The sequence below is a fragment of the Corvus kubaryi genome, unplaced genomic scaffold (assembly GCF_017639235.1).
Source record: "Corvus kubaryi isolate FWS band 111438036 unplaced genomic scaffold, C.kubaryi_AGA036_p1.0 37302, whole genome shotgun sequence".
In the NCBI taxonomy this organism is placed as follows: domain Eukaryota; kingdom Metazoa; phylum Chordata; class Aves; order Passeriformes; family Corvidae; genus Corvus; species Corvus kubaryi.
Window position 1 is genome coordinate 4,032,606 of NW_024581095.1, and position 27,416 is coordinate 4,060,021.

At 40.1% G+C, this 27,416-nt stretch overlaps 1 protein-coding gene across 4 annotated transcripts; it reads right to left on the reverse strand.

Moving 5' to 3' along the window:
• Positions 1-1,569: 1,569 nt before the first annotated feature.
• On the reverse strand, positions 1,570-25,996 carry FAM174A (family with sequence similarity 174 member A). 4 transcript variants are annotated; one of them, XR_006016076.1, is made up of 5 exons: positions 25,630-25,996; positions 18,520-18,654; positions 13,873-13,957; positions 4,561-5,004; positions 1,570-2,179 (listed from the first exon to the last, which is right to left on the reverse strand). XR_006016076.1 is itself a non-coding variant. In XM_042028115.1 (3 exons), exons 1-3 carry the CDS (start codon positions 25,935-25,937, stop codon positions 13,936-13,938), a joined length of 465 nt encoding a protein of 154 aa, XP_041884049.1. In that variant the 5' UTR covers positions 25,938-25,996; the 3' UTR covers positions 13,482-13,935. The 4 variants fall into 4 exon arrangements, 1 of the variants encoding a protein (XP_041884049.1); XR_006016075.1 differs by having other exon boundaries at positions 1,570-4,127; XR_006016074.1 differs by having other exon boundaries at positions 1,570-5,004.
• Between the last annotated feature and the right edge of the window lie 1,420 nt (positions 25,997-27,416).

A 27,416-nucleotide genomic window follows, 5' to 3' on the forward strand; every position in this document is an offset into this window, starting at 1 on the left:
CATTACTTCCTGATGTTGCTGTGGCCTCAAAGACAAGCAGAGTTGAAATTGAGTTTGGTTGTACCTTCTGCAGCTGAGGTACCCAAAACGTTTTCGCAACCTCTGACTGAAGGAAGTCAAAGGCCACCTCTGGGTTTGCTGGAAGTACTTTTCACTTGTAGCCACTCTGGCTTGGACATGTCTGTGTCCACATTCAATCCAATATGACCAACCAGAATTACACTCAGACATGCAAATGGGAATCTGAATCATTGATTTCTCCTCATCTTTGCTCCACACATTGGTAGTTACGCCTAGGACTGATATGTTGAAGCTATTTCCCCTTGGCCACTATCTGGTCCCCTAACTTGTCTTTTAACCCCAGCCAAGGGTTGCACAGGTTGTAGGCTCAGTAGTGACCTCTGGAATCCACCTCGTTAGTTAGTTTTTTAGACATTAATGGTAAATTTCTTTCTCATTTAGAATAAAAATAAACCTTTCTTACTCTCACATTTCGTTATTTATCTATGTATAACTACACTGGTTAGACATTCAGTGCTTTAGTAGAGGAAGCCCGAACCCAACCACTTAATTTTGTTACATAGTAAGACGGGACATACCTTTCCCTTGTTCAGAAAAGACACTTTACTTAAAACTGACCCTTAAAAAAAGCTATGTTTTTTTTTATTTCTCCTTCATTAGGAAAAAAAAAAGGAAAAGAAAAAGGAAGAGGAAAGCCTCTGCTCTCACTTTTTTTGAGTGAAAGATCAGACCAGGTTAGCAAAGAATTTATGATTTTCCCTTTCTGATGCAAAGTTTGTGGCAGATTGTAGTGGACTCTATATATTGTAGCCGTAAACTGAAGACATTGCTGCTTCTTGTCTATTAAACCTTATCTGTTTCACTTTCTTCATGTCAAAGCTCTCAGTCTGTCATATTTATTTGTAAGTAAACCAAATACCAATGGCTGGGAAGGAAACAAACCAGGTTATCTCCAAAAAGAGCACATAGCTGCACCATAGCAAGACAGACTGCTGACATGTACGCACGGAAACTGGAATAAATCATATCCTCAGACAGAACTTAAAATTTACAACTGCAGATAAATGGTTCCTTCAGCCTTTTGGGCCAGATGTGCTAGAGGTTATTCAAAGCAAATCAATTCAGAATTAGTTTCTCTTAGACAATGAAATAAATTGAAATGTGTGGAAAACACTCCAAAGTGTTTTTTCTCCTCCAAAACATCATCTCATATCCCCTACCCTCAAAGAACACCCTCCTCCTTCAGAAGAATATTTAATAAAGTATTCCCTTCGAAGACAATTACAAATTTAACAGTTGCCAAATTAATCCTTTTGTTTGTTTGTTTTGGTTTGGGTTTTTTTGTTTGTTTTTTTTTTGTCTCCTGAATACCAGATCAGTTCTCCAAAGCCAAATAACTCTTCTTTAATCATGGCAGAAGAAAGTTGCCCCCTTGTGCATATGCACTGCAGTACAGCCCTTAATTACATAATTAAAAAGTATTTTCCCCTCTTCATTCAGCATATCAGATTCAGCACAATTGAGGAATGAACTAGGGATGCACAGTGATTACAGATCTATGTGCTTTATTTCAGGCTTAAAAGGAAAAACAAAGGGAAACAAAATTGGTCAATACTCTAGAGAAACTGATTCCATTCCAAGCCCTGCCATTGAGTTTCCAGGTGGTGTCAAAGAAATCTTTTAACTCAAAATATGTCCAGTTTGCCATTCACAATGTAGTTCTCATTTGCTGATCAGTCAAATTAGGATTTTGGCTCTACAAAAGCTCGTACAACACAAAAATGAAAAAAATACCACATAAATAGAACATATGCACTGCTTCAACACTCTGGAAAATCATTTCTTACTGTTTTAACCAAAGAAAAATTACTAAAATTAGCAACAATTTTATTTCTCACCGTCTCAGTACCTTAATTGTAGAGTGGGAATAAGACCTTCTGGTGTTTCTGTGAAAATTGATTTGGTTTTATTCATTTGAAGGCCTAAGACACAATCAGTGTGGGTGTCTTGGAATAAAGCTAGGAAAAGTAGTCACTCTTTATGCAGAAAAACATTTGAATCCTGAAATATGGCTTAAATTATGCAAATGTGTGAGGAAAAAAGTACAATGAAAGTTTATTTACTAATTTTCTCCATTGTGCAGTAAATAAGAAAAATCCTGTGGAAAGAAAAAGGAGACACAGTCACTAATAATATCATTATGTGTGTAGAGAGAGAAATAAGATTCCTGAGAAAATCTGTACTTTCCAAAATTTAAGCGCTTGGGTCTCTTGTAAGTTCACCTATTCCAACTGCTTTATAGGCAATGAGGACATACACAAGCCATGAAAGAACCTAACAATAGTCAGAGAACTTCTGTTTGAAATGCTACTGATTTACCAAAAAATATGAATATCGATCTAGTATCGATATCCAACTGAGACGGACAAAAACTCTCTAACAGTTTAGAGTTAGAAAGTGTATGTTTTATTAGGCGCTGGACAGCTGCGTGGAATAGCTTCCTAATATGCAGTGTCAAAGTATGAATGGTTACAGAGTCTATTTATCCACAAAAATTATGAATATCCAAAATACAAATACATATTTATAACAATGACCCCTCCTATTCTCTGCTTTGTATGGAAATTAGCTTTAATGTCATTAAGCATGCATAATATAGTTTTTAAATTGAGTCGGTGACCATTATTAATTGAGGAATGGTCTTGAAGGAATAATACTCTTCCTCACTTGAACTTTCCACCCCTCTGGGTTTTGACAATACAAATGGCCTCTTGGGGAACATCCAGTTTCTTCCTTATTACTTCTGAATAGTATCCAGATGGGAAAAATTAGCAATTGTTTTAAATTTCTTTAGATGTATCTATCAATGTTTTCTGGTTCTTATTATAAACACAGCTAAGCAAATATAGAAAGTTAATTATCTGAAACTTAAAAGCTTGTTTCTAACTTAACTCTTATTAACTCTTAATTAATCTCAGGTGGACCTACTTACTCTAACTAATTCTAGCAAAACTAATCTTTAACTAAAATCTTAAATTCTTAATGTTTCTTTTGAAGTCTGTGTTTCACTGCCTTTATAAATATCAATAATCAGTTCTCCACCAAGTGATCAAATATGTTATTTAAAAAGCTTAGACTTAAAATTTAAGATTAAAAAAACCAAGTGTGTAAAACCAGACCATTGTTACTCTTAGTAAATGAAAACCAGCAAAAAACCCACCAAATTCTGATCATGAAGCCCAAAAAACCACCTTATGGCAATAGTGGAGATTACTTGAAACAGATATTAAGGAATTCATGTGAAGATTTCCATCTGTCTTAAAAAGAGGCTCATATCAAACAAGAACCTTCAAGCAAATTAATTTATTTTTGAAGATATCAAGAAATTTGATTATCTAGTAAAATCTGATTGAATTTTTACTTCAATATAAAGCAAAGAATAATGTTTAACATGTGTGACTAAATTTTTTGATACCGCATACTACCAAGTAGAATTTCAAGAGACATCTAGTAAAGCATGGGAGAGGTGGCCACTCAATCTGCAGCAACTTGGTCAGATAAAAAAAAGACTAAGGTGTTGTCTGAGCAGTTTTGATTTGGCAATTTTTGAGCCTACATCCACCATGGTTAAAAAATTACATGTATACAGGCTGATCCCCTCCACTTCTGTGCCCATAAGTTTCTGGGTTCAAGAGGTTACATTCCTGAGCCAGTTTTCAGAGTTGGTGCTATGTTCTGTTCAGCAGCCTGCATTTTCTGGGCTTTTCTTCCAGTCCTGAAGCAGGCAACACTAACCTCGAAGGGATGAGCTTCATAGCAGTTCGGTACTGCAGTTAATGTAGTTACAACGAAGATCTGTGGCACTACCTGAAATATTTAGTGTAAATGCCACAGAATTCAGGACACATATCAACTCCTGCAAGCCCATAGATGAGAAATCCAGTGACTAACACAGGGAGCCTGAGGTCTCAATCAAAAGCACAGCGAGATGACAGCAGTGTCTCAGCAGAACTGATTCATTCACCTCACATTAATATACTGGCTGTAAACACTGATGTGTATCTGTATCAGAACTCCAGCAGTTGTCTCCTGTGGTAAGTTGGCACCTGTTCCAAACATGGGAACATCAACATCGTCAGCAGCATTACCTATTACTTCTCCAGTGGTTAATACGGCTCCAATTCTAACCATCAATGCTATTGGAAATAGTGAGTCCTTAATTTCTGCCAGGTGACCATGAACTGAGCACACAGGCATTCCCGTGCACATGAGGAATGGGAAACTCAGAGCCTGGTGTCCAGCAGGTTCACTTTGATTCTGGACAGTGATTGTGCTTGGGAAAGCATTTCATAGGAAGGATATGTCTCCTTTTCAGCACTTACTGCACAATAGAAAAGGGTACACTTGTTGAAAGAGAAAGGAAGGCAAAGAGGAAGGAGGGAAGGAGGAAAAAGGCAAGACATGGAATTGTTTATAGTCCAGCAAAATGCAATCACTTAGTTCATATAATCATTAATGGCACTTTTGAATGATACCTACGCAAGAAGGTTCAACTTTCCATTCCTTTCATGGCTCCTCAAAGGCCTCTTCATATTCCACTCCATTTCATTTCATATTCCTTCAAGTGATCTGGACACAGCCTCTCGTCCTCGAGAAGCTGACAGCAGAACAACATAAAAAGCAGCATTTACAAGTCAAAGACAGAAAGAAAACAAATGCCGTAAGACAGAAAACCTGTATGTTGTAAAATGCAACTACTTTGTTGTTAAAAGTGCCAAAAGTGTACATAAATTTACAATAAAAGGTGATAAAATGTTAGCAGCACTTCATTCACATTCCACTGACAGTTGTTTATACACTGAAGGGTACTGCCCTCTCATATTAGCTGGAGCAGTTCACAGAGCTTGCCTGCTTTGACCAAGTCCTTCTCCACAGCAGCTTCACAGCATGGCTGGAGGGGCCCATTTTGGGGTTACACTGGCCCTGGGAAAAAAAACCACAAAGAATTCTAAATCAAATATGTTTACTGAGTGCTTGGCTGATAAGGAAGAGGAAGCCTGGCTGATTATAATTCAGCTTGGGAGCTGCTGCTGAAGAGAAGTCCAAGTTGACTGACAGCAGACAGCCAAAATAAAGAAAAAAAGACGCTTGGGCTAGCAGCCATCTTAGCCAGAGACAGTAGCAGAGTGTTAGGTAACATATTCCAGAAGGAACATTTCACTATTTGGCAGTAGCCCCAACAAAGTGGGCACTTGGCATTGACTGGTAACGTTAGTAGATGGACATCCTGTCCATGATGATAGGATACCTGCTGCCACACATCTGTGTCAGATACATCACTGACATTATACAGAAATATCCTCAAGACTTCTGTTTTCTCCTTTGCTGGTAACAGAATACCACTCCTGAGATTCAGGCAATACAGGCTGAATGTTGACCCCCCTGTATTTCTGCAACAGGCAAGGGAAACTCTCATCTTCATCCCACAACCAACAACACTCCTGTGAAAGTCTTGCTAGAGTCAGTTTACTCTGTAAACTTCAAGATGGTGGAAGTAACTAGAAAACACTACTTTGCCATGATAGTTAAGTTTTTATAATACCCCTATTTCATCCATATGACCTCTTACTGAGATTAAATAACAACTTGGCTACTAGATTTGTGATTACTAGCTAGGAAGAAAAGAGACACACTTGGAGGCCTTGCTGCAGAATTTTTAAGGGGATGTTGTATTTCAGTGCATGGGCACAGAGTCCTTGAGAAGTCTGCTGTGAATATTTCTAGAATTGAACGTCAACAGTTTTGAAAAGTGCAAAGGACATTATTGACACATGCAACAATAGTCAAAGTAGGCCAGTCTATTTAACAACCCAAAATGGTCATTGGTCAAGGGCTAACCTTGGACAAAGCATATGCCCTCTTCCTTCCACTGTTAAGAGTTGCAACTTCATTCTGAAGCATAGACAAGTTTATAATGCTTCTTCTACATACAAGGCTTGTAGTCCATTGTCAGTCGCCGACTTTAAGTAGCCTCTGAACAAAACATTCACACGAATTCTGAAAATATGAAACTATTATCATCTTGCCATTTAACTAGAGAAAGGTTTTAAGAAGCTGTAGATTTAACTTTGCTAAATTAAACATATTCACAGTAGGCTTCTCTTGCTTTTGCTCACTGGGGAATGGCACATATACTACCCAAAACTGAATTTGTGTTTGTTGCAAGAAAAGAAACAAAAGACAATCCTAAATGTTTCAACAGGATTTTGCTGTGGAATGTCATATTCAAGGCAAGCTTCACACTTGCATAAGGGGTGTTGCATACAGTTACTTCACTGTACTTTGCACTTGAAAGCACAGTTGAGGCGACAGAAGAGTGACCACAGCAACAATACCCAAATAAAACCCCAAAACCTTGAAAATTGCATTTTTTAATCATAATTTTGCCCTTTTATGGATTTAGAAAGACAACAAAACCGAATCTAACGTGAGAATTTTTATTTTCATTTAAAATTTGAAACATTACAAATCATTTTGTTTCAGATTTATAGTATCTAGCAACACAAATGGGCAGAACAGTATCTACAGTGTTAAAAATGAGGAAAATATTTCAATTTCATAGGTACTGAAGACATGTATCTGCACCAAGGACAACAGAGCTTGCATTCAAATAAAATAATAAATAAAGTATTTTATAATTAACAAGTTTTTAATATATCCTATATTTAGCTTTCTTTTTCTTGAAACTTACACCAACACGAATGAATTTAAGGGTTTTTCTTGGGGACAGCTAGAGTTGCCAAGTTAATCAATTAAAATCTTAATGACTCTCTACTATTTGTACCCAGAAGATTACAAATACTTCAGTTAAATCAATATTGCACACTGGTATTCAGGTATTTCATGGTATGTTAGTGGAAAACAAAAAAATTGGACCAAAGCACCACAGCTGCTCAGGCAGGTAAGCCCTGGTCTTACATTGCCTCTGGGAAAATGAACAGTGTCATGTCCAGCTTGGACTGAATAAAGTCTAGAACGTCCATCCTGCTTGCAGATATAAAGCCGTTGTGTAGCTATGCATATTAAATTTAGAACCCTATTTTCTGCATTTACTTTCTAGTATCAAATGGTTCTGAAGCAGCTACAAAATCTAAGGCTCTCAATCAACTGAAGTTATTTACAGCACTAGAATTGAAAATATGGTAACTTATCTTTTATATGGGTAGGGGAGGAAGGGAACTTATTTATACAACTCAGGGCCAAAAGTATGACAGCTGCAGCAACCTTTGTATATGTTTCCATCACCGTAATCACAGAAACACAGAATCATAGAAGGTCCCAGATGACCTAAAGCTGGCAAATATCCCAATTTTTAACAATAGCAAGAGGAATGACCTTGGTAATTACCTGCCTGTGAGTCTCACCTCAGTGCCTGGCAAAATTATGGAGAAGATTATTCTTTGAGTTATTGAAAAATACCTGAAGGACAACACAGTCATCATTCACAGCTAGCATGGGTTCATGAGGGTAAAGTCCTTCTGATTTCCTTTCATAACGAGATTCTCCACCTCACTGATCAACAAGGCAAGACAGTCGATGTAATCATCTTTTTGGATTTCAATAAACTCTTCAATTCTGTTTTTCAGCACTCAGCTAGATAAACACATCATCTCAAACACAGCAACTGGCTCATGGGTAGGGCACGAAGGGTGACAGTGCATAGGGTGACATCAGGCTGGTGATCTGTCACTAGTGACATTCCACAGGGCGCAATGCTCTTCAATGTCTTCACAGCCAACTTAGATGCAGTTTGCCAATTATATTTATCTTGGGAGGTGTCATGGGTGACCTGGGCCTGACACCAGGCACCCATGAAAGCCTGCAGCTCACTCCCCTCTGCAGCTGAACAGAGGAGAGAAAATATAATGAAGGGTTCGTGGGTTGAGATAAGGGCCAGGAGAGACGCCTCATCAAATACCATCATGGGCAAAACAGGCTCAATTTAGGGATATGAAGTGAATTTATTTACTAACAAAATCAGAGGAGGATAATGAGAAGTAAAACAAGCCCTTAAAACCACCTTCCCCCCAGCCCTCCCTCCTTCTCAGCTCTGCCTCCTACCCCAGTGGTGCAAGGAGACAGGGAATGGGGGTTGTGATCAGTTCATGTCCCGTGGCTTCTCCCGCTGCTCAGGAAGAGGAGTCATTCCCCTGCTGCACCATGGGGTCCCTCCCACAGGAGACAGTACTGCATGAATTTCTCTGACATGGCTCCATCTCACGAGCAACAGCTCCCTGCAAATTGCTGCAAAGTGAGTCTATCCCATGGGCAGCTGTCCTCCCCAAACTGCTGCAGCATGGGTCACTCTTCCATGGGGTGGAATGCCTCAAGGACAGGCTGCTCCAGCATGGCAGCAGGGCCCCCCTCTCCATGGGTCGCCCACAGGATCACGGCCTCCTCCCAGACATCCACATGCTTTGGTGGGGGCTCCTCCATGAGCTGCAGATGGATCTCTGCATCCCCATGGACCTCCATGGGCTGCAGGGGCACAGCTGCTTCACCGTGATCATCACTACGGCCTGCAGAGGAATCACAGCTCCAGCACCTGGGGCACCTCCTCCCTCTCCTTCTCCACTGACCCTGGTGTCTGTATAGTTTTTCTTCTCACATGTTCTCATCCTGCTCTTCTCTGGCTGGAATTAAAACTGTGCAACAATTTTTTGTTTATCTTTCTTCTTAAATGTGTTATCACAGAGGAATTACTATCATTCCTAACTGGCCCAGCATTGGCCAGCAGCATGTTCATTGCCAGAGACACCAGGGACTGGCTCTGCTGGACATGGTGGAAACTTCTGGCAGCTTCTCACAGGAGCCACCCCTGTAGCACCCCCCACTACCAAAAACCAATGCAAAACCAATAGAGGAGGAAAGAAACGGAGGGTATTTTGTTCAGACAAAATGGAGAGGCAATATAATGATCTTGAAAGCAATGGCAGATCTGCAATAGAACAAAGCTCTTTTTATCATTCACTGTAGCTTAAGTGCAATAGGCTTAAAATTACTAAAAACAAGATTTAAATTTCATCTCAGGAAAAGCAAAATTAAAGATCTGCTAGAAAGAACAGTTAAACTTTGAATTACATTTCACCACCTACCTGCACAATCTTCGTACTGGGAAGTGTAACACTAACTTTCAGTACCATCACAAAACTGTTGATGTCTGCTTTGATTCAGCAGGTTTAATGTATATCTTTATAAAACTGTGGGGTTTTTTAGAAAAATGAGGGGCCTTTGGACTCTGTTGGAGCACAGAATAAAAATAACTGTATTTGGTCTGAATAGAAACCCATGTAGTCACACATCTCTTTTTGGACAGTGGCCAAGGCAGGTACGAAGAGTAATAACAGCTCAAACATATTCACTGTGAAATCTCTGGAGTTTCAAAATGTGGCATATAGACCTTTCAAATAAAGTAATCTCCTGAAGGAGTTTCCTCAAGATTCTTCATAAATGCCATTTACCTTACCTACAGGCTTTTTGCTGGATTTGGTTTAAAAAAAAAGCTGTGGAAGGACTAAAGGATTTTTTTATTAAAAATGAGTACTTCTTTATACAATGCATGATCCAGTCAGCTGTTGAACTAACACTGACTTTTCTTTAAAACATGAACAATGAAATGCTTGGGTGAGAATGTGTACTGTTTCCTCCTCTGTCTTTATGGATCAAGTTTCATGAAGATAATATGAATGAATCTTTGTTTTTATTAAACAGTGAGGCTTAGGGAAGAAAATTGATAAACAAAGTGCCCATTAGCTAGTTTGATATAAACAGGTATCAAATGGAAGTCTGGCATAACTTTTGAACTCAGACTACGCTGTATGCCCAAGCTGAACTCCATGGGATGCAACTTCATTCCCTTCCCATCTGCACTTTCACTGCTCAGCAGAGACATCAGCATATCCCATTCTGCTGCTCCTCTTGGCCACTGCCTTCTCTTTTCCAGGCTGAACAAAGCTGTAGTTCCCTATGCTTCTCATACTGTGGTGCTGAAAACAGAGCAGAGTGGGACAAGCCCCTCCCTTACCTGGATGCATGCCAGGACACAGTTGGCCCACTTGGCTGCCAGGGCTCTGCGGACTCATATTCAACTTGCCACTGACTCAAATCCCCAGATGTCTTTCTGCAGGGCTGCTCTTCAGCCTCTTGCCCCCCAGTCTGTATGTATTATTATCTCATCCCAGCTGGAGAATCCAGCACTTGATCTTTATTAAATTTCATATGCCTGGTGATTATCCTGCTCCGTAGTCTATTCAGGTCTCTCTGTAAGGTCTCTCTACCCTTGAGAGAGTCCACAGCTCCTCCTAGATTAGGAGCAACAGCACATTTACTTAATGTACATTTGATTCATATGTTCACATCATTTAAGAAAACATTATATATTGCATTATGTGCAAAGCATACTGCCACAAGCCTACTGCCATCAAAAACGCTGATGTCAAAAACATAAGCTCATACTTTCCCAAATTAAGAAAGCAAAAAATTACATGCAAAGGAGTTCATTATTTAAGAACCTTCTTTGTATCTCTTATTAAAATCTTAAACTTATCCATCCATCCTGATATTACCTTGAAGATATCTTGTTTTATCATGTCTTAAAACAAGAATGTTTCAAGATGTAAGCTAAATAGAATGCAAGCCACTTGAATATGATGAGTTATTGTGGACAGAGAAAAATCACACAAAAATCTTGCCAGAGGACACCACTCCACAGAGTTGGATCAATTCTGCAGGGGTTTAACAGTTAACAACTTGGAACATCATCATCAGTAGTACCATGAAACAAGACACCTGTAGCAAACAGAAGCCTATTCCAAAACTATGAAGCAGTCCACTCACACTGGATCTTTTGAGACCAAATTCTTTCAGTTGGCTTATGTATTAGAAGATTGCTCCTGGCTCTTACTGATCAACACAAAAAATATAAAAATGCTTTCTGCCTCTTCAGTCACCATGGTATCACAGGGTGCATGCTCCATTATCCTATCAATGCACTGAACTAATACATTCAGACTTTATCAGGAACTACATATTCTTGTACAAGCTGTGTCTCAAATTACACTAGTGAAGGAAAAAAGTCACAAAGCCCTAACAAACAGGCATGTCTGTTACATGCCGTGATAGCTTTAATTGTGAAAATTGTAGAAGTATCTTTAAACATAATTTTCTTTTCAATCTTCCAAGATTTTTCTCCACATTCAATTTTCTGTCTTCGGAAATTCAAGTTACAGAAAAAATATAGCGTTTCTCCCAGTTTATTTAAACTTGGGCTATCTTCTATCTTCAAGGAGCTTTAATTCAGCAGATCAGCTCACATTCTTTACTGGCCTATTAATATCTTAGTTCAAATGGGGATAAAATTTTCCATACACAGCTACTCAGTTATACATTTCATAATTACTTGTCTTCATCTTTTTAATCTTGTTTTTGTATGAAATTTTAAAGTGATAAATAGGCTTGATATAAACTTCAGTTTTGTCTATGCACAGGTCTGTTACCGGCCTCTATGGTGGCATATCCTTTCCCAAATTTTTGAAAGTATGTTAGAACAGCTCTAAGAACAGCTTTTCAGATGTAGTTGGAAATGGTACTGATGGTGTTGCACCTATCAACAGGGGCTGTGTGTAACTCACAGCTGCAATTTCTAACTGTTAAGACCAAGATATACAAAATCATGATTATTTTTTGACTAGTTTTGTGTGAGCAAATGCAATGAGAGACAATTCAGCTACTGAAATTAGATACAAGCTGAATAAGGCCAAGAAAGTTTGCACCATCAACCACATATCTGACATACCAGAAACCAAAACTGTCCCAGCTTATTCCCAGTTGTACAACTGCATTACAGATGTTTGTCCTATAAATATATCCTCATGATTTTTGAGGCATGGATGAAAGAAGTCTATATAAAATTTTTTGGAAAATTTGTGTTGTGGGGGGTTTTTTCCCACCAGAAAATTTGCTTGGATACATAAATAACCTGTTCCATTTTGGTTTTTTCTGCAGGAAAACATCAAGGTTTACCTGCAGGACATACAAGAGTTCAAAGATTGTTTGCAATTCCAGTGATTCTAACTTGCTTAAACAGTTCAAATATCTATGCGTAACAAGCCTAACACCTCCTCAGCAAGGCTCAAAGCCTAGAAAGATTCTACAGATTTGAATTCTAGGATGTCAGGAAGACAGTCTGTACTTATGAAAGATTTCAATTATGTTTCGTTTAAACACTGATGGTCCCCTTTATATAAGGAAACAACATACTTTGCCTTCTATCATTTACTGTTCTCTCACCTGCAGTCTACAACCCAGGTGTTCTTTACCATGTCTCCAGATTCCCCAACTAAGCATCTGCAAGAATTAGTGCTCTGTTTTCATTTCAGTTTTATCTTTAAACATAGGCGGAAGAAGTTAGGTACAATAGAAAGCAAAATAAAGACTTGCATTTATTGTAAATACAATGTATTTCCCAGGAGTGTGTGGCACATGGGGAACTGTAGGTGAAAATTACCTTGGGAAGCTGATTTGACCTCATTTGAGCTGTTACTAGAGCAAGTAAGGTTTCAATATAACAAATCAGCTGGTAAAGAAAATCTACAGCAGACTCCCTCCCTACCCCGTAACTGTAGAAATGACCTCAAAGAAACGTACTCCGATTTTGTTCAAACAACAAGAGGGTGAAGAATCAGGAAAATACTCCTCTTTCTCTGTAGGCCATAATTTAGGCACTTTCAGGATACATAGTCATCCCCACCCATATTGCTACAGCAAGTTTATGCCTTGATACTAGGTATCTATGGATAGATGGAATAAGCAAAAAAAATACACAGTAATTCTAAACTAGAATTTGAACATTTTGTCTATATTATCAAGATTATGGTGGAAACTGCAACACATTAAAAGAAGTATATGTTCCAGATCTTAAAGACTGTTCTAATAATTTTTATGGCACTAAATATAAACATAATTGCTGGATGTCAGCTACATTCATGTGAGTATTACCATACATTTCAGCAACAGCTGCTTCTCATGTCAATATTTCATTTTAGAGTTACTGAATATTTAGTATTTTCCCGAAGGCTTATCTATGCTTCACTGCAGATCTGAATACTGACATCACATGGACTAGACCAGCAACACCCTAAAGTCACTGAACCACATCTGTTCACACAAGTTGAAGATAGGCCTCACAAAAAATTAACTCTACAGTTGCAATCAGCAGTCTCAACACCAAGAATATGTTGCAATACCATGTTTTACATAATTATATTAACATCCCAAGTATCCTTAAAATCTATAGTGTTGGAGTATCGCACTAAATGCTAGCAACACTGTAAACAGATTTTTTCACTGAAATTTACACAAAATACGTTAATTCAGTTTTTAAAAAGTCTCAACACAGAAGACAGTAGTTTGGCTTTTTATTGGTAAACAATAAATCATCTCCTCAATTAAAATCAAGTTATAACAATTCTGAAAAGTCCACAGTGGCTATATTTACTTACAATTTAACAGCAGAAGAAAAAATAAACATTCCAGATTACTGTAGAAAAAAGTGTATATCACAGTTAATGGCATACAAGATTTTTAACAAGCAAAAAATACCCTGTTTAACAAGTAATCTCCCTTCCAAATAGGTTTTCATCTTAGTGCAGTTAGTACTCTCTCCCCACAGGCTATATACATTGAGAATCTCTATATACAAAAAGATACAACAAATTGATACATTACTTATTGCAAGATATTAAGTATGCCATAAAATACACAAATTAAATTAGTTTCACCCCACTTGCATACCGTCTTGCTTCTTATTTCTCCCATGAAGCAGTCTCCTTCTCTGGTTCTAAGATTTAAGTTCTTTCATTGAAAGGCACGTACTTCTCTACAATAGAAGAAACAGATGCATTAATCTGAAATGCCCTGTTTCAAGGCAAATTTAGCCTACATTTTTAAAGATCACACATTATGAAAGAACCCAGAGAGACATGACATTTTATTATTAAATTTGAATGGAAAACCTCGTAGTTACCATACTACTGTGAAGCACAGTACCATAAATCTTCAAGGCTCCTGAGTTCCTAGTGAAACTTTGGTAAGTCTTGGTAGCACTGCAGTTATGGAATACTATAAAAAAAATTGAGTAAATTCTTCTCCTTGTGCCTTGCAGCACTGGGCAAGTAGTATCTGTGTGAAGTCATTCAATGAGGATTGTAACATATTAGTGTGATACGACTTTGAAAAACAAAGATGTGGTATTGGTATACTGTACGTCAATTGGCATGTATGTAAAGTTGTATTGCAAGAGACCAAAAGCTAGAATTCCACACTTGGGCATTTAAAAGTATGCTATTGAGCAAAATGGCTAAAACCTACTGTTCTGGTAAACTGCCCCGAACAGCAGTAGCACAAAGACTAGTGACATGGATGATGATGACAGTGGGAGTACACTTAAATTGTGTCTATGTTACAGCTGAGGGCACTGGGGACCTTTTTTCATATAGGTCTGAAAGAAAATAGCAACCCTTGAAAGTAGTATGTATCTGGACACTAGTATACTAACACTACTACGGTGATTTTTAGGAGACAAGCCAGTTTCTGTGCCTAGTCCTGGAAAGGGTCTAATACAGTTACCAGCTAACCCAGAGCATGCCTTTCTAATTTCAAATACATGCATATCATTTTGTAGAGTATCACCTTAAAAAAATGCTTTATTGTTCAAGCAACAAAAAATTAAAGCAGACTGGTTGCCACTACAGTCTTTTAACATGTCACAAAGAAATAAAGAAAAAAGACATATTTTTATATATAAAACAATACTTATATATATATATATATACCAAAACTTGACTACTTTGATGTCAATAACAAATCTAAATGAACATATAGTGTGGTGATGCGATACCTTTATTGTATTTTTACAGAAGTTTTCTGTACCCCAATGGTTCATCCCCACCTTCCCCACTCCTATTCCCAGTTGGTTTGCCCCAGACCCAAGCCGCTCCCCCGGTGCTCCCTACATGGTTGTTCTCCTCCCCTTGTTCTAGCTCTTTCCCTATCAATCACCCAAACCCCTCCTGTTGTTCCCGAAGGTCCAGTGTCCATCATCTGAAACCTCCCAGTTTACCCTTATATGGTCCCCATCAATCCCCCGAGACCCTACCCCTCTAGATACCTCCCCCTTTGGAAATCCCCTAAACCTGGATGCCCCATTGGGGCATGTGATCCCTTTCCCTCCTCCCCTTGAGGCTATTGGCCCAAGGAAATGTCTATCCTCGTCCATATCCCTCCCTTAGAGATTTCTATTGGTCCCCAGTTAAGCCATCCCCATTGTACCACCTCCCTTTCTAAGAGGTTCCCTGGAGCTGCTGGAGGCTTGTCCCCTGGGAGTTGCCTCCAATAAAGTTGGATTCTCCCGTGTGGCAAGCCTCCTTGCTACTTTTTATCCTCTCCCTCGTCCGGACTGCTGACAGCCACTGTGCCTGGAGCTTCAGCTCCCGTGGGCAGAGCTGAGCTCCTGAGGAGCAGCTTGAAAGCCAAGAGCCTCCAGCTGCTCCCCACTCCTGTCGCACACTGCAGGAGCTAGCCTGGGCAGTGGTCAGTGGCGGTCATTGCGACAATATAGATAAGCATTTTCTGTAATTGCATTCAGCTTTTTAGTGCCTTCTGTTTTGTTATGAAGGAAAGAAACTTACAAACTAAATAAGCTCAATTGTTGATTCTAAGTAAAACTGCAACTGTTCTTTATTTAACAGAGCACTAAACTCAAAAAACTACTGAAGGCCTCTCTTCCTTGTTCCCAGGCTCCAAGTGATGCCATGATGATTTTTTGCCTTTTCTTTTATACCCCTTTTATATACCTTTTCGTAGCTTTTTGTATTCTTAGTGTTTTTTAGCCTACGTTCTTAGACTTACTTTGTTAAGCTAGGAGACTAAACATCTTAGAAGCCTCGTAATTAGGGATCAGAAAGCCCCAGACACCAAGGTCCTCTCCAGAACACATTTTGTAAACTAAGATAGGACTATCCAGCGGGACGGTTCCTCAGGGCGGGGGGCTCAAAAGCCTCTCATTGGGGAATCTTTGATAGATATGCTAATTAGTAAGACCTATAATGTTATACCTGATCTATTGTGTGTGTGCATTGCGGTGTGCATTTCAGCACGTTCCACCTGGACGTAGTACACCTAAGGATCCTTAAAATAAATACAAAGGTAAAATCCCTTTTCCCCTTCTAACCATGTTTGATTCTTGATTTTAAGACGAGGAAAAGGCACCACAAACCTGACTATATATTTAAGCTACCTAAAACAAACCCCAACCAACCACACCTCTGAATTACTGCAGATGTCAGAACAAAGCGTAATGACATATCCCAAGAATATTTGAGTATCATTTTCATCAAGTTGTTCTCAGCATAACATTGTCTTTGCTTACTTAGACATTTTGTACTCCCTTTGGTCATTGTGCTTAAGCAATGACATGAAGACTGATTACTAAGCTTCAGTGAAGATGCAAACAAGTTGAAACAAGAAGAAATAAATTAACTTCAAAAAGTGCATTCCCAACCAAGATTTTTAAAAAATAAAGTAATTCAAGTACTCTAGTTTTCAAACTATCTTCCCAGCAATGACATAACCTTGCAAAGTTTGAACAGCATTTTATCAAGCTGTTCTACACAGATTTGTGGAGTGATTTCGCGTTGTTCAGCACTGCTTTCATCCTACACACAAATACTATTTTCAAAATAAAAAGTAGCTCTTAAAATTTTAAGAGCTTCTCCCCATAAGAGAACACAGGAAGATATCAATTTACAAAACGAAAGAAAATTCACAAACAAAGAAAATTCAATCTTCACTATATATAACTGAAGTCTTTTCTTGAGTTCCCAGTGTCAAAATAAGGACTTCAATAATTTAGGCACATACTTTGAGAGCGATATTGAAACAAGTTTTGATACTTCTACAATTAAATACTTCAACAAATTTTTTTCCTCCCTCAAACTGAAGTGTTTAGAAAAACAGGAAGGAAGAAAAATCAGAAATACGGTCTCTGAAAGTTATAATTGTATAATACTGTTTGTCAGTGATGACTAGCTATATTGTCATTTTACTTCCCATCAAAAAACATACTTGATACTCCTGTAAATAAGCATTTATAAAGAATATCATATTAACTGGTCATCAATTACCTCAATGTCTAACAAGTATGCTGAATTACAACAGAAGCAAAAAGAGTTAAGGAAGACACTGAGAGAATTCCTGGATATAATGTGAAAATTACCTATTACATTTTACATATGTATATATATATACCGGAACAAGACTAGTAACATAGGGTAATGGTAAATGTCACATAATTCTAAAATACAGAGGAATGCTAAGTGGAGATATTCCAGCCACTTTAATCTAGCATATGGGTGAGAAAAAAGTCAAGAGGGCTTTAACTTAAGAAAAAAAAATTAAATCAGAAGATTCCCATTAAGGAGACAAAGTTAAAACAGACTGAACCTTTCACTTCAACTTCCACAACTGCATCAAAAGTTCCTCCTGACGAACAGCAGAACATCTGACTTACTACTCCAATACTTTTAATTCATTTGAGACATCATGTATTGCATTTATCAAACTGTTTTGCTTGAGATTTGAATCTGGTTTCACATTAAACAGTGTGAATCAATTACTTGCTGTGACTGGAAGAATTCATCTGATCTCATACTTCTGAGAGTCAAGCAGCCCTCACTATGAACTATGACTATGATAATCCCATCAATTTTTTTACTGTATCTTTACATGTGCAATGTGATGGCATTAGTCAACGAGGAAAAAATTTTAGTGTGAATTGCATGAATTTAAGTTTGAATTGATAATAATGTTTAAGGCCACTAAGGAAATACAACAAAAGTTACACACAATAAGGAGATAAAACAAAATTTTTCTGCATCTACAAAGTTTCAGAGAGTAGCTTAACAATATGAATCTTTCAGTGCAGTAATACCAGATGTAAGATCTGGTGCAGAATCATCATCAACTAACTGCTGACTATTTTAGCAATAAGAAAGCAGAATGAAGCAAAGCCACTTGAAGCAGAACTCACAGGTGAGAATGCACAGGAAAAACTGAGGAGGCTCCAAAGTAGGGAGAAAAAAAAAAAGAGAGAATGGTAAAAGCTAGTTGTTGACTTTAACATTAGCTTCAACAATGACACTGTATTTGTAACAAAAATATCCTACCTTCCTCTCCATTTCTCTGGAACTCACATGTTGAAGACAAATGGTGTTTATCTTCTTGCCCACTAAATTCTTGCCCATTTAAATTTCAAGTGATCTTGACATCCCTTCTCCAACTATGCATATGAAACACAGTAGTGAGCTTTCTCAGAGAAACTGCTTATCACCCACACTCCTTCACTTCTATTGCTAGAAGTACATTCAGGCTCTAAATACAAACCTTCGAGGATGGTTGGCATCAAATACTGTTGTATCATCATCATCATCATCTTGTTCTAATGGGGTCAGCTCCATGTTTTCTATGTGCGTATCCAGAACTCCGTATCTTCGTGTTTTTCTGTTTCGCCTTCTGAGCCTGAAAGGCATTTTAAAACATTCAAGTAATGTAAATCTTTTTCTACTTTCTGATCCAATAGCATAAAATACTGCTATATTGATACTTAGCGTAAGTTTTCCAAAATTTATGATAAATAGCTCTATGAAATTTAGAGGTCAGACAATTCTAAGTGTCAACAGTTTACATGAAATAATTAAGGCCAATAAGAGTGTCATCTGTAGTTTTGTACAGAATTAATGCAGTGAATACAAAAAGCCAATACAGGCACTTAGCATCTAAATATAAGAGCCATGTAAAAATACATGCAAAAGCATACTTCTAACATACTTCTACTGAGAAAAAAAATGCCTTGCTACATATTCGCTGTGTTTCATGCATCTGTAAAGAACATCAGATCAAATCAGGCAGAAATTCAACAAAGCTACAGCAAAGGTATAATACAAGTCATGGCTGAAAATTTTTATTGTTGTTTGTGAAGTCTTTTATAGATATCAAGTTAAAAAAATGTTTGTAATTACACTTTAGAATAAGACAGATCTTGTAGAGTCAATGTCTCGTGTGCTTCACAAAGCACGGAAGGAAACGGCAGTGACTCACTTTTCAGGATTAAGGCTCAGTGCTTATCACAGACAAGCAGACTGTCTGCATCTGTTTTTCTCACTCTCCACAGTTTTGCTGCATGGCCCTGGGTTCCATGTGAGTCACCCACACAATGAACCATTCCATGTGGCTTTCCAGAACTACTCTTACACCCATGGAACAAGCCTTGCTCAAATTCAGGAATTCAGACCAGTAGCCACTCAGCACCATATAAAGGCATCTGCTTACAGAATGCTGACAGAGTCACTTTCAGTAACTGGCAAACAACCATAGGAAAGCTACAGAACATTAAAAAAAAAAAAAAGAAAGAATTTTGTCTAGGCACCTAGTGCTAAAGTCAAAGGTGGTAACAGATCTTTCTTTCAGAAACTCCAGAATTTACAATCCCATGCTAGGTGCCCACAAAACATGTTTACAACATTCAGGAACTTAAACACAGAATATTTCAGAGCTAATAAAAAAATTATTAATATATTATGATATTATAGTATGTGCTATCGTATTACGTATAATACTGCTGGATGCTATGCATAGTGATTTCTCTGTCCCACATTCAGACAACATTTTAACTATCTCGTAAGAGGTATCAAATACAATACTAAGATTTTCAGCTTCAAATTCTGTCCTGAACTCTGGTGTACTTAAACAACTTGTTTAAATACCCTTCTTGAAAAGACACACAACAGCATTGAATCTTGGTTTATCTTTTCACTACACTCCAGTGGATAAAATAAATCGCCTTTTGGAACTGAGAAGCAAATGTAACCTTGTTAGAATGGGAAAGAGATAAAGTACATACCCTTCTTCAAAGTTCTCAATTTATAATGTTATAAGAAATAACACACCCTTCTTCAAAGTTCTCAATTTATAATGTTATAAGAAATAACACAATCATTTCCTCCACTCTCAATTATGTGAAAATGCAGCAACTGTTACCCCAGGCATTTAAGTACTTTAGCACAGAACAAAATACCCAGCTTTTTCATTTAAAGCTAAGGCTAGTACCAAAACCAAAAATTTCACCTTTCAGCTCAAGACAAAGTCCCTTCCATGTTCTTCACTTATTTCATCTGTCCTCTACTCCTCAACATAGAACAAAGTTGTACACTTCAAAGCACCAAATAGAAGAAAATTCTAAAACTTTTAAGATGACGGTGTGATGAAAAATAAGGTTGTTTCTTACATATTGTGCCTTTTGTTTTGTTTTCACTAAAGTAGAAGCTAAGCAATTGCAACTAGGACAAGCATTGTGGATATCCTAGCAGATAAGAAACTATTTTAAACACAATGAAAATATGAAATTAAGAAGAGGCAGTACATGATACTCGTACAGTCAATATTTCTGTCAATCTCACTATACATTTTACCTTTTTCCCTTTATGGGTTAAAATGGAAAGTGAGTTGCTACTGTGATTTGAGAGTAACCTAAGACAGTCATAGCAAATGTCTAGACTGTAGATAATGCAAAAAAAAACTTAGCACAAAGCTGGCACAGATTTCTAGGCTCAAGCAAATCCTGTTGAAAAAAGGATAAACTAATCACTTGCGACTCAAACCCTTCTCTATATAAGAAGTTTTAAAACTACAGCTACAAGAGTACTGGAGATGTTTATGCAACATGCATGTATGGTCGTAACTGTGACTCTTAAGGCAGTGTCCTGAGTGTTAACAAAAACTAACTTAAAATCTTTTACTCTGTGACTGACGGTTGCTCAGTTGGAACAGACCTACAAGTACTATAGAGTCAACTGCCTGATCAATCCAAAATTTAAAGCATGGTACCATGGGTATTGTCCAAATGCCTCTTAAACACTGACCCCCTCTCTAGGAAGCCCGTTTCAGTTGTTGACCACCCTACCAGTAAAAAAATGCTTCTTAATGTCCAGTTTATACCTCTCTTGGTGCAACTTTAAATCATTCCCACGATCCATCCTACAGCTGGATCTCAGCTTTCCTTCCTCAGGGACCTGCTGGGAGCAATGAGGTCACCCCTCAAGCCTCCTCTTCGCCAGAGTAGACAAACCCAGAGTCTTCAGCTGCTACTCAGAGGGACAGGCCTTCCAGCTCTTCCATGAGCTTGTTTGCCCTAGTCTGGTTGTATTCAAGTGCCTTAGTATGCTTCTTATTGCACAGAGTCCTCACAAGAAGGCCATGACAATGCTGAATACAGTTGGACAATCCCCTCTTTTGACCATCTGGCTGTCCTGTGTGAGATGCACCCAAGGCTGAAGTTTGCCCTCTTGGCTGCCAGGGCACATGTTAGCTCATGCTGAGCTTGCTGTCAACCAGCACCCTGCGATCCCTCTCTGCATGTCTACTCTCCAGTCACTTCTCTCCCAAGTAAAACTAGTGTACAGGTATTATCCTGTTCCAGCTGCAGAGCCCAACATTTGTTCTCGTTAAATGACATGCCACTGGTGACTGCCCAATGCTCCAGTCTAGATCCCTCTGCAAGGCCTCTGGCACCTTGGGGGAGCCTACTGCACCTCCCAGTTTGGTGCCATCAGCAAAGTTGCTAATGGCACATTCAACTCCTGTCCTCAGATAAGAGTATCAAGCAGAGCTGGCCCTAGAACTGAGCCCTGAGGAGTACCACTGGTGACTGGGTGCCAGCCAGATGCACCCCTCTTCACTACAACCCTGCGAGTCCTGTCATTCAGCTGTCTCTTCAACCAGTGCACCACAAACTTGTTCACCCCACAGCTGGAGAGCCTGTCCCAGAAGGGTACCGTGAAGAACAGCATCAAAAGCCTCACTAAAATCCAGAAACACTACACTCACTTCATCCCTTCTTCCACCGGGCAGGCAACCTTGGTTGAAAGTTTGCAGAGTTTTTATGTCTTATAACAAGATATGTCTTTGTGTTGGTTTAATACAGCCTGGTTTTTAGTGGGCTAAAAACCTGCTCGAAACTTCTATGTCCAGCACAGAGCCAATCACTGAAAGTTCTGACGATAGACAGGTTACTAACCCAATTAGAGAAGTTGGTAACGCCTCTGTGATGACATATTTAAGAAAGGAAAACTGGGGGAAGTTCTCTTTCTTCTCCCTAGGGGTGCTGAGGTAGCCACTGGGGGTGATCCCAGCGGGGCTGCCAGAGGCCCATCCTGGCATGGCCAAGGCCATGCAAGGCTGGGGCCACCGGGGCCCTCCCGGTGCAGCCACTGGGGCTCTCCTGAGGCCAGGGCCCTCTCGAGGCCAGGACCTCACAGCCAGGGCCACCTGTGTGGTGCCGGCGGGGACCATGTGGCCAGTGATGAAAACATAGCAAACAATTCCCTGACAGGGAGCACAGACAAGATCAACCTTTTTCAGCCCAGCAAAGGTCTGTAAGAACTTTTCAATTGATAGAACTTGAGAACAGTAATACCTACAGACAACAATTTTCTTCTGAGTCAGAGAAAAGGGAAAAGTGAGCACATGTGAAGAGAACCAACATGGTGGCACTGAGGTCAGTGAAAAGGAAAGGGAGAAGGTGCTCTGGGTGTCGAAGCTGAAATTTTTCTACAAGCCAAGGTGAGGACTATAATACAACAAACTATTTCCCTGTAATTCATGAGGTGCATGGGGGAATGCAGAGATCGCAGCCCATGAGGAAAAGTGTCCACGCTAGAGTGAGTGGATGCTGAAAAGCTGTAATCTAGTGAGAAACTCAAACAGAGAGAGAGGACCCTTGCTTCCAGAGATAAAGAACCCTTGCTTCCAAACTAGAGCAACTTATTCTTAAAAGACTAAACCCCATGAACTGAAATGACCCACGCTGGGCAGTTGTGGGAAGACTGCTTGGCCCATGGGAGGGACTCACATTACAGCAGGTTGGGCAGGACTGCTATTTTGTGAAAACTGGAACCACATTAGAGAAATTCACAGAGAACTGTCTCCTGTGGGAAGACACAGAGCCCATGGCACAACAGAAAAAGAACTCCTTTCCTTAAATGAAGAAAGATTCTTAAAAAGTGAAAGACTGACCAAAACCCCATGGTTTTTTTTCCTTGCACTGTCAGTGGGAAAGAGGGAGGGGGATGGGAAGAAAATAAGTGTTCCAAAGGTTTCTTTTAGTTCTTAGTGCCCTTTTTACTTTTAATTCTGTTAATAATAAATTTTCTTTATACTGTTTAAGTTTTCAACCTGTTTTGCCTTGAAGTGTTTTTCCCCTAATTCTTACCTCAACTCATGAAGTCTTCGTTTTAATTTCCCCTCCTCTGCTCAGCTACAGCAGAGTAAGTATATGTGAGTAAGTTTTTGGGGGTGACTGGCACTTAGCTGGCATCAAACCCTGACAGTCTTCATGCTAAGGAAACCTATCAAAAAAATGGGACGTTTGCACTTAATCCTTTTATTTCTTATACAACCACTGCAAAAACATTTCAGCTAGGAGTTCAAATTTATTTATTTGAACTTTATCTATTCCAAATTTCAGAAGCAAGATGCAGCAGAATTACAGAAAAATGTGAGGTGTTCAAGCTTCCAGTTTACAGTAGCACCTAGAAGACAGCACTCCAGTTTCAAATGCAGAACAGCATCCTACTGCTAAAACCGGAATATCAAGTAATTACCTCTCATCCAGAAAATAATGGCAAGAGATGACAATTTCCTTCTCTAGCTCCTACAATGACAGGCCTTTATTTATTTATTTATTTGGCCTTTCCACAGTACTACTCACATATCTAAATCCAGCAGGCTGGTGTTACAAGACACACTGACACTGGGAAGTGCCTTCAAGGCTTCTCAAGAGTGATCTGTAAGATGTATTGTCAGAGATTGAAATAGTTCATGCCTCAAACATTGATATAAAGTTTTGTTCATTATAACAAAAACTGTATAAAGAAGCTACAACCAAAGATGCCTCCCTGAAGATACCTGACTGGGGCTTTGGACTGTAAGTTAAACCACTGAGATTAGATAAAAGAAAACCCATTCTTTCATCATCTCAGGCCTAGGAGAAAACAAACAAGGCTGAAGGAGCAGAATGCATCTACAAGAAAGCCAAACACAGCAAAGATTCCTCCCTGGCTGAGTTTGGGGGAGGAGGTTTCTGGTATAACCTCTAGTAAGAAGCAGTCAACACCCATCCTCCCTTACACAAACTGGCCCAGCTGTGGAACACCCAACCCCACAGGCCACATCCACAGGATATTCACAGGAGAGGCAGCTGAGGAGGTGTCATAATCCATCAAAGACTCCCTGAAGTGCCCCCTAGAGTCATTCCTGAAGCCTTGCACCACAGGACGGCACATGATGCAACAAACAGAGTCTATTGTAAGAGACAATGGAAAACTCCCCCCTCAGGGAGGTGCCTGGGTTTTCCTACTTAGCCTGAGCGCATATTAACCCATCAGATTCTGTGTTTTTCGGGGAGACCTTCACCACCAAGAAGACCAGCTGGAGAGGATCAGTGGAACATCACTGGGATCCATGGAGTGGTGATATTTTCCTTATCCTGTCCCTGTTCTTTCTTTCTCTCTCTCTCTCTCATATTTACTATCAAATAAAACCCATACTATTGTCACTGGCATAGGATCTTGTTTGCATCCTAATTCGGGCAGAGGCATTTCTAAGAACTTTAGTAACCGGATCATGACATGCATGGAACAATCAAAATATCCTCATTTACTTGTACTATATACCTTAGTACATGATATACACAAAACACTGTCTTTCAACTGCCTTTCTAGTCTAAATGATGCAGATACTAGACACAATGAGTATATCTAAATGTAACGTACACAGAGAACTTGCTCCATAATTGATGTGCTTTATGCATAATTCCACATTTGGGCCTTGCCTTGAAGAATTCAAGTTAAAGCATGAGAGAGAGAAGTAGAACTGCCACGACAAAAAATACAGTGACAAACACTCTACTTAATTGTAAAAACACATCAAGTTATGTGGAGAATAGTTTCCATGAGAAACATAAAGGCAGCTAAGTGGTAGCAAGCGTCACAAGGGCCCTTTCCTTAAAAAGGCACAAAATAGGTTAATTTTACTGTGAAAGAAAGCATAAAAGAAAGATGTTTACTGACAAAGTCGGGGAGACAGTCAACTTTGGTAGTTTAGCGATACAGAAGCTTGCAAACTGGTCAAAAATCACTTGACGTACAAAATAAATTTAGGTGGGCTGACAGATGCCACCAGTGACAAGTTCACCCGGAGAGCAAAGGAGGGAGTCGGGAAGGGCCCAATAACGATGTGCGATTCTCCGCGACGTCTCCGCGACGTGACCGGAGCCGACCGAGCTCTTCCCCGCCCACAGTGGGGAGGCAGCACCGGGAGCTTTCCAGCGCAGCTGGGCGCTACTCGCCAGCCCCTCAGGAGGCGCGGAGTCGACACGTTCTGCAGCCCCGGCCGCGGAGCTGCTTCCCCCGCGCCCGCACGCCCGCTCCCCGCCCTCACCGCACGGTCCGGATCACGAAGTAGACGATGAGGGCGGCGCTGGCCAGCACCAGCAGAGACAGGGCGCGCTGGGTCATGGGCTGGCCCTGCTCGGGCGGCACCGACACCTCGGCCAGGCGGCTGCTGCTGCTCCTGCTGCTGCTGCTCCGCGTGGCCGCCCCGCCGGCCGCCTCCGTGGGGCGCGGGGAAGTGGTGGCGGCATCCCGGGGGTGCAGGGCCGTAGCCTCCCCGCAGCGGGCGGCCTCCAGCAGCACCAGCAACACCAGCAGCGGCCCTGCCAGGAGCCGCGGCAGCGCCGGCGGCCACATCTCCCCGTGCCTCCCGCCCAGCACGACGCCGCAGCGCGGCCGGGCCCCGCCGCCGTCAGTGCGGCCGCCGGAAGCGGAAGCGCTCCCCCTCCCCCCATGTCGCTCTATCTCTGTCCTGGGCACCACCTGTTTTCTGTGGGTGGCCAGTGACACTTGGGCGCGAGTCAGGGGCTACTTCGAATACAAATTTAAGGCGGGGTAGGTTTTTTTTAACCAGTCCTCTGATTTAGCTTCATTCTATGTACAAAAGAATGGAGATTTTATAACTGACTAAAATGAAGGCAGAAAAATTAAGGAAACTTCCCAGTGTGACCATTTATGAGACTCCCTGGTAGCCACCTCCCAACGCCAGATCTGTCACTGCTGACCCGAAGCTCCCCTTCGCAGCAGCGGCTCCAGTGACATGATGAGTCCCCGCTTGTCTCCCCACACACCCCACTCACACAGTCAGACCGGGTTTCCCACAGGAGAGTCTCAGATGTCTCGTTTATTGACGGCGCAGTACCACATAAACAGACCGAGCTGTTCCTCCGATGCTACCGAGCTACCTGCAGCAGATGTATTCCTCAACAGTAGGCAAAAACATGGTTTGGAAACTGGTAGGTTCTGAAAACTCTAATTTTTGCTTCAGTTGTGGTCCAGTGGTGGAAAGACCAGGAAAGGGTTGTGTCTGGGCAGACCACAGCCAAAGGTGATGGAGCAGTCAGTGTGTTACAAAGCCAGTGAACCTGGAAGGCAGGACCCTGACTTAGGATGATGCTACAGAGTGACTCTGCCATGAATTTTATTGCTCTTGTGTCTCATTGTTCCTCAACTAAATGCTGTCTGATAGGATAATCCTTTAGTTGTTAGAATCCGTTATAAGATTATTTTTGTTGGCACTTCTTTTTTTTTCTTTTTTTATTACTGTATACTACAGCAAGGATTTCAGGGGTATAGTGTACCTACAGAATGGGAAATCCACTTTGGTGGGCTTTGTGATTTGTCACTGTGTTGAAAGGAATGAATAAAATGCCAGAGTAGCAAAGAAGCCTTGTAGAGAAATATTTCTGCAGTTGAAGTAACATGGGCAACAACCAGATTCTGTTCAGAAGCAGACTCATTATCCCAAAGGCCTTAAACTTAGCAGTGTATCAATCATATTGGGTCATATAAAATCACATATATATAATGTAAAGACAGTGATTAGTTAACTTATTAACAAGTTAACAAGTTTAGCAGTTCATTAACTGAGAAAACAGATGCAAGGTCTTGTGTCACACAATGAGTCTGAATTTGGAAAGTGTAAAACTAATTTAAATAGCCTGTGAGCCATCAAACTATCACCTGTATTCCCCTTGAAAAAATGTAGGCCTTTTGTTGGGAATAATGTTTCGGATGATTTTGCTGAAGGTGCTGGAGGGATGGAGCATGTGAGTAAGCTTTCGTGATAGATTTTTACGAAGGTTATGACTTTGACAGAGCTTGACTGATTCAGGT

Coding starts and splice junctions, on each gene's coding strand:
- FAM174A (XM_042028115.1), bottom strand. CDS start 25,937: ATGTGGCCGCCGGCGCTGCCGCGGCTCCTGGCAGGGCCGCTGCTGGTG. Junction 18,655..25,629: donor TTCGTGATCCGGACCGTGCG/GTGAGGGCGGGG, acceptor AATGCCTTTCAG/GCTCAGAAGGCGAAACAGAA. Junction 13,958..18,519: donor GATGCCAACCATCCTCGAAG/GTTTGTATTTAG, acceptor CTTCTATTGTAG/AGAAGTACGTGCCTTTCAAT.